The following is a 14,879-nucleotide window of genomic DNA, read 5'->3' as shown; positions in this document are numbered from 1 at the left end:
GTCTAGACCTACCCTTTTGCTGCCTTACCATTTAGTCTCTTTCTTGACTGGAACACCTCATTTTCCAACGAGGCAGAGGTGGAACAGTGGGTACCTCTGTAATGAATGTTAGTTTCCCTATCGCATGGGGCTGGGGGGGCGGGGGGGATGGGACGGGTTTAAGGATATAGCTATAGGCAATGTATTAGCATCCCTACGCTAATATTGCAGTTGACCATCCAGTTTTCCTGGGGCCGAATGAATGTCAGACCAGGGGTGCTTTTCACCCTTTTGGTCGGAGTAGTTATTTTCTCTCTCTTCAGTTTTTCCCCAGTGTTTCGCTGGCTGTTTGGAAAGGTGCATGATCTACCTCATTGGTGTGCGTTTGGTTTGCTACTGAAACCATCCTAATATCCACTGATAGCAGGCCAAATATTCTCGCAACAGAGCTTTGGAGAATTCAGGTTGGAATTGAATCGAATCCTTTTTGCACTATGGTGTTTACACAGGTTTGCAGTTTACCTGCAAAACACACAATAAAGAGTAACTTAACCCCCTGAAAAGCATGTTTGAGCCGTACCCCACCAGTGATGCACAGGCCCGGTGAATTAGACTGTCCACACGGTGGAGAAGTGGTGAGCACCATCACCTCACAGCAAGAATGTATCTGGTTTGAACACACTGACCATTTGGAGCCTTAATGTGTGTAGTTTGCACATTCTCTCTGTGCCTGTGTAGATTTCTTTCTCCAGATACTATTTTCCACCATCCAAAGGCACCAGTTTATCTGCGCTAAATTGATGAGTCCGTTTCACAATACACACTGTCCAGTCCCGCACTGAGAAGGTCAGCAAAACTCTGCTTTTCAGCACCAAGTTAAATTACTCTTTTATTTTTATAGAACTGAAATGATCAATTGTCCATCAACAGAATACTCGGTTTGAAAGGGCACTGCTTATTACCTCAGTTTGGATTTGATGTTATTCCAACCAACAGGATGCTTAAAAACTACAACCTCACTTCTAACAAATTACTTGACCTGGACTGAATTCCTTCCTTGTCCAGCTAGATCTCTACGTGATACTTGAATAAAATGAGGCAGAATCAGATGTGACATTACCAGTAGGGAGACTGGTGTTTTTTTTTTTGTTTTGTTTTTTGTTTTTTTGTTTTTGTTTATATCCATTGTGATCCATTTCTAGGTAGTTATTTAAGACATGGCCTCCCTATGACCCTTAGCAGGGTGATAGCTCAGGAACATCAAGCCTGCACGGAGGAGCCTGTAGGACTAGCTAGCTAGCTAATCAGCATTTTACTCCCGTTTTACAGGAGAAGCTGACTGAGACTTTTACACCCAATTAATATATTGTAAAATTATTCTAAGATCTTTTTTTAAAGAAAAAAAAAATCATACTAGTTATTTATTTTCATCCAAGAGTGCTACAGCTTCTCCCTCTGCTCCCGCTGAAGCCTCTCAGCAATAAATGTTCGAGTAGACGTCAGAAAACCGCCAAATGTCATTTCAACGCCACACTTGACCTGAGGATATATTAGGGAAACACATTAACATCAAGGTACTCTTATTACTTTGTACATATGTGCTTGATAAATCACTGTCATTGTCCTTAATTTAATTCAGTATGAATACAGTGTAATCATAATATATTCCAACATGAACGTGAGAATATGCAGTGTGCGCTGCACAGGTACATGGTAAAATGAGGACTGACGGAAAATATTAGGGTTTCTTTTTCTTTTCTTTTTTTTAATTCTTATTTTTGCCTTGTATTTTTTTTCTATTCATGCAGTGAGCCTTTCAGAAGACGAGCTCACGGTTAAACTATGCCAAAACCAATGCAATGTTACTCTGCACTAATCATGTGTAAGATGCATTATTTTTGCCTTTTCATTTTAATCACTTTTGAATATATGTTGCATATGTTAGATTATTGATATTTTGGTTTTCCTAATTTCATTTTTTTTCCACAAACCACCTAAAGTTGGCCACTGGTTGGAAGAACAAAATGCCGCCACTCTTGGGCTCATCTCAGGAAAAAAAAAAAAAAAACAGTCTGAAAACTCAGGGAATGCTTCAGATTGAAGGAAGAAGTCTAAGAGTGTTTATATAAGACAAAAGCAGGGATTAAAAACTCATCTGTGTTGAAGTAAAAGGGGCTTGAGAATATTTTGGTGCTCCAGTTTGTGTTTCTACTTCCAGGACTGAGATTTCAGTGCGATGAAAGCGCTGAGTGCGAATGTGAGCCAGTTAATGCTGAGATTTTTGAGCTTTTTGGAATCTTTTTTTCCAGCATTTCTCCATGCACCCAATGTGATAATGTTCTTTATATTTTGTGATCTTTTACATTACTCATCATGATATATGATATGAAGAAAATGTTCCTCTACTATTGTATTTGTTTTCCTCTGTAATCGTTGTAGATGGGGATATAGTAGAATATTGTAAAGGGATTGGGGCTAGTAGTATATAATCTGGGGGTTGTCTCATCTCAACACGTCGATACTTGGTGTTTCAGACTATCAATGCTTATGACAAAAAGAATGTGACTCAATACTCAAATGTTACTTTTAATACTCCACTGATGGACAAACTTCGAACTATCACAGAATCATTTTAATCATTCTACTCTGGAAGTCTGTTGTGATTAGCTGATGTAGTTTCTAACTCTTATTTTCATTTACTGATAAATAAAAGGCAGTGTAAGTAAACAGAAAAAAAACACTTTCTCACATACAGATGACTTTTGTTCATCAATTTGTATGTTACATTTCTCTTTATCTTATGACTAAATACCTGAAACTACCTCATCTGTAAAATCCTGAGTGTCTTGCAGTGACTTGGACACCCTTTTTTTATATATACAGACGGTGAAATATAGAATGTAGTATATTAAATATTAAGGGAGTTCATGCCAGACAGTCTGATTGTAACAAACCTCTCTGACCCTTCAGTGGTGTGTTAATGTCATTTTTATATTGCCGGATATTGGATGGGTTAAATGTTCCTTTTAAAATGAAAGAAATTGAGAATGTGCTCAGGACAACATTCAAATCTCATCAGAGCAGTCTGTGTAGGTTTTCTTTCTACCTCAATTGTGAACATCAAACAATGATTTTTTTTATTATTATTATTTTAACTGTGAAATGACTTGAGCTACTTTCAATCTGCATTTGTCACTGATGAATGTATCAATGTTTATGGCCATGAAGATACAATTATCTTAATCTCAGGTAATTTCAAAGGCTAGTTTGTTAAAGATGAGCAGCATGTAGGTTTTTCAAAGTATTACTGTGATTATGTTTCTATATGTAAAAATCTTCTGTTTCTTAATAAATATGTTAATATTCATGTTTGTCTGTCTTGCCTGTTTACTTTTGCAAAAGGAGTTTAGTATCTACTAAACCTCTAAATATATTTGAACAGTTTTAGAGAAAGTATATTAAAAAAGTATATTAGCTAAAAAAAACGACATAAATATGGAACACGTTAAGACAAAGGATGTCCAGAGAATTGCTTGGGAATAAGCATTCAGACCGATTTTGTCTATTTTAATCACTTATATATTGAAGTCACTGTCGTGGTCTCTGTCCTGCGGTGTGTGCTCTCTCCTCTCTGTACCTCCCTGCAGGATTTTGGCTGTGAAGCTGGAACTTTGTGATCAGTGCCTTCTGCCTCTTTCTAGTCTGCAGCTTGCTCTCTGATGTCAACTTGTTTGTTATTCTCGACTATGCTTCCCTCTTTTATTTCCTCTAACCACAAGTGGTCCAAGCAGAAAGCTACAACCTGAGTCTGGATCTGCTGGAGGTTTCTTCCTGGTAAAAAGGAGATTTTAGTCCATACTCTCATTCATGAATCTTTTGCAATTAATTTGAATGTAAAGTGCAGAGATGAGTTGTCATAAATGTTGCTGTACAATCCCATCTAACTATGGGTGAGGGGAAGATAAACACCTTGGACAGGACACCAGATGCCACACACACTCACATTTGCACCTTGGGGCAGTTTAGGTTCACCAATTAATCGAAGATGCATGTTTTTGAATTGTGGGAGAAAACAGCACAGAGAGGTGAGAGGACCCACTGCTCCACTGTGCAGGCTGCACTCAACCTTTTAATCTGTCCTCCATTAGTTTCAACAAATCCAGCCCCAAATGGCGAGTTTCAATCTCATGATCAATGCTATTTACTTGTGTTATTTTGTTATGATACCTTCAAGAAAATTTGAAGGAAATAAAATTATATTGGGAAAAGAGAGCTCTCACCCCGGGAGTGTGCTGGAGGAACCTCGAACTGAGCCCTATAAATTGTCTCTGTGCAGTACCGCCTTCGGCCACCAGGGGCGCTGTTCACTGTTTATATTTTCAATGACACAACCTGACGCTACAAATCCAACATGGCGGCGCTCGGTTAAACTCACCGCCTGGTATCACTGGTGTTATCAAGGTGTATTTTTTTTATTATTGTTATTTTGTTAAGTCCTCTCTTTGAGACGTGATGTGGTCGCCGTTTCAGGCAGTTTGTTTAAGGAGCTCGAAAGTGTACAGAAGAAGCGTCGCCGCCGCGCTTTTTAAGCGTCCAAGCCGCAGAGACGCGAACGTTTCCCCCTTCAGTCATTCAGCCGGACGCTCACAGACATGCAGGGCGCTGGTGTACAGAACCCACGGAGAGCCGTCCAGAGTCATCCAGTAAGCACACTCGTCTCAAATAAGCATTTAACACGCGCCACGCTCCGTCTCCACCATCAAACCATGTCGGCATTGTCACGCAATCATGACGCTTTTCCTCTTTCCGCGAAAAAAAAAATTGTCAAATAATGTTCAGCGTTCTTTTGAATGAACGACGCATTGTTGCGTATCAGCAGGTGTTTCGTCCCTCTTCTCGCCCTGCTGCACGTTCAGGCTATTTGGGACTCAGTATTCCCCGGAAACTGAAGCAAAGTCCAACCGCAGCCTGTCTGGCGTCCAGTCTGTTTGTTTGTGCCATGAGCCATGGTGACAGTGTACTTAAAGTTGAAATACACATCATATAAATCACAGTGTAAAAAAAAAAAGCCGTAACAATGCAGTTTTTTGTCATTGAAGGATCAAAACCCAAAATGCGCTTCTTTTTAGTCTGTGTCCTGCATTTCTCAGGTTATCCTCAACAGCAGCTGTAGTCATAGACTGTTTTCTGCCGTACATGCTTAAAATAAATATGATAAACCTGTATTGTTTAGTGCATGTATGATGACATTTCTTCAGAATTTGTTTCAGAAACTTTAGGCTCTCCACAAAGCATCAAATGCATGTTTTTTGTACTGTGGGACAAACTGCTGTGCCTGGACAGGGAAAACATTCAAAAGACAGTGAAAGGCCCTTCAAGACTGGATAAAAACTGGGTATATTTTTGCTGTGAGGTGAGAGTGCTAACCACTGCAGCACAGTGCTCATCAAAATATGTTCATGATCATTTTTCATATGCCAGGATTTTAGAGTAACTGTTTAAAACCCAGCAATCCAAACATTTGTAAGTTAAACTAAATAATTGATTGAATTATTGGTTATGCTTGAAACTACTCTGTTTTTTTTCTGTTTACAGGTTGGAAAATGTTGATCTACCCCCTGTAGGTGCAAATGATGTCCTTGTCAAAGTGCTGGCAGCCCCTATCAACCCATCTGACATAAACATGATTCAAGGTATGTCTTCCTGCACAGACCAATCCATTTGGATCAAATCAGGACAAATATTTAACCCCAGGAAAGAAAGTTGTACTATTTCCTTACCTATGTATTTTTTCAGCCAATGAATGCTGATCAGTATATGAATGAGCTGTGTGTCTTTTTTCAGGAACTTATGCTATCCTGCCTGACCTCCCAGCTGTCGGTGGCAATGAAGGAGTGGCTCAGGTCCTGGAGGTAGGCAGCCAGGTAAAGTCTCTCAAAGCAGGAGACTGGGTCATTCCCAAAGATGCTGGTTTAGGTAAATTCATCCTTAAATGAACATGACGAGTGACTCTACAGATCACTGCATGCAAACTTCAGATTTTCGTACCTTTTTCTGAGCAGGAATGTGGAGAACAGAAGCTGTGCTTGCTGAAAAAGATGTTATCTCACTGCCAAATAATATCCCTCTGCTGTCTGCTGCCACACTGGGAGTGAATCCCTGCACGGCCTTCAGGATGCTCTCCGACTTTGAAGATCTCCAGCCAGGTAACCATTTCCATTAGTTTGGCCGGCAATGCTCACATTCATTAAACTCAAAAGGCTTGGATTATTAATGGTAAACACTGAAAGTATGGCATGCTGTGTTGTAATCTTAGCATTTAAATGCAAGCTTCTCCCCATCTGTTCCTCTTCCAGGTGATTCAGTGATTCAGAATGCAGCCAACAGTGCTGTCGGACACGCAGTCATTCAGATCGCTGCTGCAAGAGGAATAAAAACCATCAACGTTGTCCGAGACAGGTGCCCTCGATGTGTTTGTCTCACTTGTAATTGACACAGTCTTTTCGGTTTAAACTTGAGCTCCTTTCTTTGGAATATATATAGTGTTTGCAAAAAGATTTACAAACTTTTCACTTTTCCTTTTATATTCCAGGGCATCTATATTTAACATCTCTTCAAAATTATGTTTTAGGTCAATAAATCAAGTTACAATATATGTGTGAAAATAAAGACACGGTCGTAACAGTGCATGGTGCATGAACAACTTCTCTATACTAAAGAAGACAAGACTGAAACTGTATAATGGAGCTTTTTTTGCATGCTGTCAGTCCATATCTGAGCGTCTGAAGTGTAACACTATGTCGGCACACGGAAGTTCCCATCGTCTAAATTAGAGCTGTGTGCACTTCTCTGTTGTTGTTTTTTTCTCTCTCTTTATAAGGCCGGAGTTCAGAGAGCTCAGTGAGAGGCTGAAGGCCATCGGAGCCAGCCATGTGATCAAGGAGGAAGCTCTCAGGCGACCTGAGATTAAGGAACTGTTCAAGGTCTGTGGTTTATACACAACTTTACAGATATGGTTGAATTCAGATAAATTGACACGTTTTCTCATATTAATGCTCCTCAGACCTGTCCAAAGCCCAAACTGGCATTAAATGGAGTTGGAGGCAAAAGTGCAACAGAACTGCTCCGACATCTGAAGTGAGAATAGAGACAAATCTCTTCTAATATAACAGTGATTGAAAACAAAGATACATCCTTGTCATTCTTATTCATTTCAGGATTGGAGGATGTATGGTGACCTATGGCGGCATGTCCAAACAGCCAGTTACTGTTCCTGTGGTAAGATTAACATACACTTCTTTCGCATATTACAAAATGAAGCAGCTTCCATTCTTGCAACAAAGCTAATAAATGTTTAATAGTTTTTATTTAACTGTACACTTTGTGGTCTTTCTCTCTCCAGAGCGCTCTTATTTTCAAGGATGTGAAGATTCGAGGATTTTGGGTTACACAATGGAAGAGAGATCAGTGTCACGGTGAGTTGGCACGGTAGTCCCTGATGTTTAAGATAAAATCCTAAAGATTTAAAACATCCCAAATGATCTGATGACAAACTCTTTTTCTTAGATGGGAAGGAGTTCAGAGCCATGCTGGATGAACTCTGCTCCCTCGTTCAGCAGGGGAAACTGACCGCTCCCCCCTGCACTGAGCTGAGTCTGCAGGACTGTCACAAAGCTCTGGATGCAGCCGTGCAGCCTTTCACTTCCAGGAAGCAGATCCTGGTTTTGTGAGAAGGTCTGTCTAATGTAGAAGTATTACACAGTCTTCAAGCTGTCAGTCTGTCAAGTTCAGTCTGAGCGTGTGCACACGAATATTGATGTGTCAACAAATTAAACTGCTCCTTCTCAATAAACGTTTCCTCATCAGGCTCAGAGTCCAATATCTGTCATCGTGTGCAAAACCACTTACAGTTATGAGTGTTTGGATTTACTGGCAGCAATCAAAGCCTCATTAAATCTTTTCATACTGATATGAGATTACTGCGGTTATCGTAAAAATGTGATATTATGTAATTTTTTTCTGTCACTTTGAGCAGTAAATGTCTTTGCTTGATGGGGACATTAACACACATTAGTGCAATTATATCTGATAAATGCATTTATTGTCATGGAAATACAGATAAACATTCATACAATTAGAACTGAGTTCTGAATTATGCACGAGATATATACACAAATTAGAGCAAATGAAAATCTAAAAATGTTTTACTAAACTGGACGTCTGGATTTCATCCACAACTTTGAAGTTCTTATCATTTTAGCATTCTGAGAGATACAATCATACCGAGATGTTCCACTACTTCCTGGGAATGTCGAGTTCAACCAGTGCCAATAAACCAAGGTCTATGGTCACGTAAATGATTGTTGAAGCAAAACATTTCTTGTAAATTACATAAAAGTCATTACTTCATATGTTAATTTCATCACACACCTCACAACATAAAAGCACAAACACTGTCGTCCACTTTTAAATAAAAATATATTTCTTAAATTACAGTCAAGTTTCTTTCTCCTCCACAATGCCCTCAAGCCCTCAAAGTCCTTAATGCCCTCTAAAAAACAAAAAAAAAAATGTTGGTCGGTTCTATTTCCCTCGAATGACTTTCACTTTGCTCAAAGTTTAAAGATTTAATATGTGACAGTGCTACTTATTGCCCACGGGCCATCAGCAGACTCACAGCCACAGAAACGACAGGCAGTATCCCACTATAGACAGAGGTCGCGCCTTCTTTTACCAGACAGTCTTCATATCTGTCAAAGTCTACCTCCCTTGCTGCGCACACGTGGTCAATACGGCAGTCACTGTCACACGTTGTCAGGTCGTAGTTGACGGAATTGAAGTCGTAGTACTTCTGTAGGAAGCAGCGATCGCTGGCTATCCGCTCCAGAGCCTGGTGCATGGAGGCCGGAGACGCGTCCGGTACCCTGAAAGTCTCTGTGAGGCGGTACTCTTTCTCCCAGCGCCCCGTGACGGCGTTCGCGTGAGCGAGGTCCAGGTAGTAGGTCACCACGTCCTGTGTGGATCCAAAAGCAGAAAGACCAGACGCTGCACATCAATTTGTCTAACAAAGATTGTTGTCAGTTTATTAACCCAGTTGTTATTGTATTTGAATGGAAATCATATAAACTACAGATGACTCACTTTGACCAGGAGTGTTTCAGTGTCATATTCAAAGACACGAATTCCAGGGTTGTTGGCTCCATCCACGACTCCTGGAAGTGTAGTTTTCCAGGGTGTGACGCCCGGGCTCAGGAACATCGTACTGATAGGTGAGCCTGTGGGAAAAGAGTCGTCTCTAAATTATGTTTTGGAATAAGCTGAAGTTAGAAACAGGACACAAGGTAAGAATCACATTCAGAATTCTGAAAACCAATCAGAAACCTGTTGGAAAACAAGGATGAAGTATGTGAAGCTGTAATATTAGTGGTATTGTGATTAGCACTCTTTCTCGGTCCTAGTGTGACTTACCCGCCCCATCGTAGAACATCCTGAAGCTGTCCGTGTGATGATGGCCGAAAAACTGCCCTCTTATAACAGAATGATGCTTCTTAATTAAGTCCAAATAATACTGGTTGAATTTTGGCATGAACCATGGTTTGCTTCTTTTCTTCTCGAAGAAACCTGGAGGAACATGGCCAATGATGTACACCTGAACAAACCAAGACAGAAACAAAATACCTTCATTACCTGAATCGACTTTCTGAGCATGAATTGTTCTGGATCTAAGGAACATTGTTTATGTCAGAATGTTATTTTGCAATGTTTTCCCCCTGTTAAAAAAGACTCATATCTGGAACGTGACCTTTTTACTCTTGTAGCTTTGACGGATATGTCAATTATTAACTGTTCATATACATGGATGAGGTTAACAGAAGAAAGCAACTGATATAGGAAAACATTCACAGATATATTCCTTTACCTTCTCGTTGTTGTTGGCCGCCTCTGTAAGAACCTGATCTGTCCAGCGGAACTGGTCAGCGGGGTCTTCCATGTTTTGGGTGAGCGCGTTTTGGTCATAGTAGAGGTTAGTGTTCAGAACCAGCATTCTAAAACCTGTTCGGCTCAGCAGTTTCTCTGTGTAAAATGCACCTGTGAAAAAAAAGTATCATTCTTTTATATATATATATATTCTTAAATATATGTATGTATATATATATATATATATATATATATATATATATATATATATATATATATATATATATATATATATATATATATATATACATATGATGATTGTGTTTAAGAATTTGAGTCAGTCAGAATCAGAATGTTGTTCACCTTTTCTGAATGTTTCCTTGGACGTTGGTTCCAGCCAATCTTGCCACATATCTGCTAATTGGTCATATATTTTGTTATTGCCAGCTGGAAGCTGACTCTTAGGATGGTAGTCATGATTACCCAGTGCAGAGTACACCTTAGTGTCTAAAAAAAGAGAAAACTATGCTTCACTAATAGGAAACACGAAATGCTAAGACATTATTGAAGGCAGTCATTTCAGATTTTCTCATCCACATATAGAGTGAAGATACCAATCGATTTCACACATACTTGGAAACACCTCTTTTATAAGTTGTGTCAGGTTCCCAATGATGTTAACCACAGCTTCTTCTCCCAAATCCTCATTGGGTACATGTGGTGTGTCATCCCTGTAAAGTAAAACGTGAGACTGCTGTTAGGATTCACTGTCAGGTAGGAAGTGATGCCTTTAAGTTCCTTTCAGTTCTAGATGGGCACTACAGAAGTGTGAGAAAGTCAATCAGGGAAGACAACATGTGCCACTCCTGCATGTCGTCTTATAAAATACTTAATTATGACACATTTTCCTGTAAGGTTTTCCTACATACCCTGTCCATACGATGAAGTCCGGGTCCGGTAGAATCATCTTCATCGCATAGACAGAAGAGTTGATGAGGTTCCACGGCGAGTCACAAACATAGTCTCCAAATTGCCCAGCACCGCTCGCCGGTCGGCCGCCGCTGGACGCGCACACCAGCTCGGGATCATCGCTTAGCTTGTATGTTGGATCCCAGTGCAGATCAGTGATGTGCCAAAAGCTTCCTGTGGAAAAGTGATGCGTAATTACGCACAGTCAAGTTTTTAGTGCATGCGCTGACTTTTCTAAAGAGACGCGGTGAAAAAAAAAATAAATAAAATTTGAAGTTTTGCTTACCTGACAGAGCGAGAGCTTCTTTGAAAAGAAGACAAGAAAAGAGCAGTTTAACAGGGGACATGATGAACTCTCAGAAGAAAGCAAACGATCGGCGTGAGTCAAGGCAGCGTTTTAAAGGTAAGGCTGGGTTATAAAGCCGCAGCGCAGATAAGATAAACTCTTCACCCTCTACCGTTTGACTCTCTTGGAGTAGTTAAAACAAACTCTGACACTGCATGGAATAACATAGTGACAACAACATAAGTCCTAACGACAATGTTTACTTTCCGGAATTGCAAATGTAACCCTGCTAGCCACAAAAAAATATAGAAAGTGGTAGATTACGATAATAGAGGCAATAGATAATATATTTATAGACTTCAGTCGAGCGAGCCATAAAAAGCAACCCACGCACTAATCTGTGTCCCCTGATCGTGTACATTTATTTTTAATGTGGGCCAAAGATAAAATGAATCGCATTACTCTACAGCTGCTTCCCGTGGCAGATCCTTTCACTTTCTGAGTCCACACAATAGTATAACTTATCAAATGTAACATCTTGAAGCCCTCTGAGGCAACTGTTGTTGTGATACTGGGCTATACAAAAATAAATTGATTGATTGATTGAATTGATCACACTTATCACCTTTACGTGAATAGAATTCTGAACATTTTCAGTATTATAATTTCAATGCAAGTCAGTTGCCCATGACAAACTAGTATGTTTCAATAAATATGATCATTTTGTTTATTCGTAGAAAAAATATCAATACAGTTGCTTCTGAGCAGTTATGTTTTTTCCAAAGGCATTTTTAGTTATATTCATCTATTTTTTGTTATAATTATAACATAAGTTTTAATGAATTAATAAATAACATGAGTAATAGCCAAATATACCAAAATTGATTCAAATTGTTCATTCTGTTAACAAATCATTTAACCCTGTGTTAGCTCTCTGTGACCATCCCCGGTTTCGACCCGTGTCTTAAATCAGCTTTAATCAATTCCTAATCTTTGAACGTTCAGCCAGAAAATTCCATACTAAACTTGAACATCATTTTCTTACAATATTGCTTGCTTGATGACTTTAACTCATCTTTTACTATTGTGCTTTGTGTTTTATTGTCGTCACTGCAAAGCACTTGTTGTTGTATACCTGTGAAAGGTGCTATTAGAATAAAACTCATTCACTTATTTACTTAAAAAAAAAACAACAGCATATTATTACTATTATAACATGCAGCCCCCCTGAATGAGAAATTGGATAAAACAGTTGCATTACTAACAAAACTACCCTCAATATTCAGTCACCCCCTTTTGGATTTCAACTCTTTGAAGCTAGTAAGCAATACAAATGAAATCACTGCAACCCCCTTATTTTACAAATGCCCAGTTGATGTCATCCTTTTTCTGATCTACTTTATTTTTTTAATTTGCTCCATTTTTTTAATGCAGTTGTTTTTTTTTTTTCTATTAGTATTGCATTATGAGTTTTACTTTGTCTTCTTCCTTTTCATTTTCATTCTCCGTCCAGTGACGATTTGGTAAGGATTTGGTAATAAATAAATGAATAGATCACCCAAAGTGCTAATGTAAAGCACAGTCCAGGTCTCTCTCTCTCGCTCTCGCTCTCTCTCTCTCTCTCTCTCTCTCTCAATTCAATTCAATTCAAAGAGGCTTTATTTGCAAGACAAAAACACATTCACATTGCCAAAGCATTACATAGAAAAAGCACACAATATAAACAGTTTAACATACGTCAGTGAAGTGAAAACAGTGCAAGTCTGTGCAAATACTATAAAATAAGAATAAAAATTAAAAGAATAAGAATATATTGTCTCTTTTGTTCTTTATACATGCTGAAAGTACCAGTGTGCAATATGGCTGTGAAGTGTTCACAGTGTTATTATTTTTATATACAAATGCAGGAGCAGTTCCATGAGCTGGGACACAGCCTCATTCACAGGATGAGATGGTCTCGTTTCTGGTCCTGGTCCCGGTCTGTCCTCCTCCTCGGGTTCATGGAGGTTTCAGTTTTTCAGTCCGTCTCCTGTCGCAGCCGTGCACAAACCTGGCTGCCGTGTTTGCACACTGCTGTACTTCCCCGAGCAGGCATGGCAGTTTGAGCATGTCAGGCCTGCTCTGAGAGTCAGTGTGTGTGTTTGTGAAGAGGAGGAAGTAGTTGTCCCTGAGGTCCTGGTACAGGGGGTAGGCAGTCAGGAAGTGCAGCTCGTTCTCCAGCTGACCCTGTGTGCAGGGGGGGCACAGTCTGTCTTCTCGGGGGGTCCAGGTCTGTCTGTGTCGGCCTCTCTCGATGGCCAGGTTGTGCTCGCTGAGCCTGTACCTGGTCAAGGATCTCCTGAGCTGTGGGTCGGTCTCAGTGCTCAGGTATTCTGCCACCATGTATTTTCTGTTTAGGGCTGAATATGTTTCCAGTTTGCTCTGGTGATTAATGGATTCTTTCCAGCAGTTCAGGTATTTCTCTCTCTGTTTCTTTATAATTTGGTTGGCTCTGATTGGCTGTCTGTTTGGTGGCTCTGCTTGTGTTTGTGGGCAGAGTCCTAGAACTAGCTGGCTGAGGGGGCGTGTGTTTCCAACCCGTCTGTGGGTGAGAGTGCTGGGCTCACTCTGCTAAAGGTGCTCATAGAACTTAAGAGCTCTCTTCTGGATTTTAATAATTAGAGGGTATTGTCCTAATTCTGCTCTGCATGCATTGTTTGGTGTTTTGTGTTGAACGCGAAGAATAGATTTGCAGAGTTCTGCATGCAGAGTCTCAATTTGGTGTTTGTCCCATTTTGTATAATCTCGGTTGGCAATTGGACCCCAGATTTTACAACCATAAAGAGAAATTGGTTTCATAACCGAATTCAGAATTTTGAGCCAGATTGGAATTGGGATGTCTGATTGGATGTTCTTTTTGATGGCATAGAAAGCTCTTCTCGCCTTGTCCCTCAGATCGTTCACAGCTTTGTTTAAATTTCCGGTGTAACTGATGTTTAGACCAAGGTATGTGTAGTTTTTAGTGTGTTCTAGGACCTTTTTGTCTAGGAGAAATGTGTGTTTGGAGTGCAGTGACCTGGGTCCTTTTTGGAATATCATTATTTTTGTTTTGGACTGGTTTACTGTCAGGGCCCATGTCTGGGAGAACTTGTGCAGAAGATCAAGATGTTGTTGTAACCCTTCTCTGGTTGGTGACAGCAGCACCAGCTCATCGGCAAACAGCAGGCATTTGACCTCTGTGTCTGCCAGGGCGATGCCCAGTGCTGCAGACTGTTCCAGAGCTTCTGCCAGTTCATTGATGTAGATGTTAAAGAGGGTTGGGCTCAGACTGCATCCCTGTCTGACCCCCCTTCTCTGAGGGAAGAAGTCTGTGTGTGTGTTGCCGATCTTGATGGGACACTTGTTGTGTGTGTACATGGACTTTATAATGTCATAAGTTTTCCCTCCTATTCCACTTTGTAGTAATTTGTACAGCAGACCCTGGTGCCAAATTGAATCAAATGCTTTTTTGAAGTCTAAGAAGCAAGGAATAGTTTGCTTTTCTTTTTACTTGTTTGTTTTTCTATCAGGGTGCTCTCTCTCTCTCTCTCTCTCTCTCTCTCTCTCTCTCTCTCTCTCTCTCTCTCTTTCTTTCTTTTACGTTTTTAAAATCTGCTTGATTATTTTGCGGGCGAAATAGAAGCCTCTTGCGTGCCGGTTTTGGCCCACGAGCCTTGTGTTGACAGTCCTGCTCCAACGCGCGTCTTGT

At 40.1% G+C, this 14,879-nt stretch overlaps 2 protein-coding genes across 2 annotated transcripts; one reads left to right on the top strand and one right to left on the bottom strand.

The window, feature by feature from the left end:
- Positions 1–4,393: 4,393 nt before the first annotated feature.
- mecr (mitochondrial trans-2-enoyl-CoA reductase) lies at positions 4,394–8,069 on the top strand. The gene is made up of 10 exons (XM_030103228.1): positions 4,394–4,682; positions 5,575–5,672; positions 5,824–5,955; positions 6,042–6,185; positions 6,336–6,438; positions 6,860–6,962; positions 7,043–7,116; positions 7,197–7,257; positions 7,382–7,454; positions 7,546–8,069. The coding sequence occupies exons 1-10, from the start codon at positions 4,492–4,494 to the stop codon at positions 7,707–7,709; spliced, it is 1,143 nt and encodes a 380-aa protein (XP_029959088.1). The 5' UTR covers positions 4,394–4,491; the 3' UTR covers positions 7,710–8,069.
- A 146-nt stretch (positions 8,070–8,215) lies between these two features.
- Positions 8,216–11,213, bottom strand: smpdl3b (sphingomyelin phosphodiesterase acid like 3B). The gene is made up of 8 exons (XM_030103227.1): positions 11,153–11,213; positions 10,827–11,040; positions 10,531–10,628; positions 10,261–10,404; positions 9,899–10,068; positions 9,448–9,628; positions 9,121–9,254; positions 8,216–8,992 (listed from the first exon to the last, which is right to left on the bottom strand). The coding sequence occupies exons 1-8, from the start codon at positions 11,211–11,213 to the stop codon at positions 8,627–8,629; spliced, it is 1,368 nt and encodes a 455-aa protein (XP_029959087.1). The 3' UTR covers positions 8,216–8,626.
- Between the last annotated feature and the right edge of the window lie 3,666 nt (positions 11,214–14,879).

The sequence above is a fragment of the Salarias fasciatus genome, chromosome 11 (assembly GCF_902148845.1).
Source record: "Salarias fasciatus chromosome 11, fSalaFa1.1, whole genome shotgun sequence".
Lineage (NCBI taxonomy): Eukaryota > Metazoa > Chordata > Actinopteri > Blenniiformes > Blenniidae > Salarias > Salarias fasciatus.
The sequence above is the reverse complement of the archived record's forward strand: the minus strand, read 5'-3'. Positions and strand labels throughout refer to the sequence as shown.

Bases quoted from the DNA above. Each gene is read 5' to 3' on its own strand.
- mecr (XM_030103228.1), top strand. From the start codon at position 4,492: ATGTGGTCGCCGTTTCAGGCAGTTTGTTTAAGGAGCTCGAAAGTGTAC. The intron at 6,186-6,335 runs GTAACCATTTCC...TTCCTCTTCCAG, and splicing joins CTTTGAAGATCTCCAGCCAG to GTGATTCAGTGATTCAGAAT. The intron at 7,455-7,545 runs GTGAGTTGGCAC...TCTTTTTCTTAG, and splicing joins GAAGAGAGATCAGTGTCACG to ATGGGAAGGAGTTCAGAGCC.
- smpdl3b (XM_030103227.1), bottom strand. From the start codon at position 11,213: ATGTCCCCTGTTAAACTGCTCTTTTCTTGTCTTCTTTTCAAAGAAGCT. The intron at 11,041-11,152 runs GTAAGCAAAACT...ACTTTTCCACAG, and splicing joins AGAAGCTCTCGCTCTGTCAG to GAAGCTTTTGGCACATCACT. The intron at 9,255-9,447 runs GTAAGTCACACT...CTTTTCCCACAG, and splicing joins GATGTTCTACGATGGGGCGG to GCTCACCTATCAGTACGATG.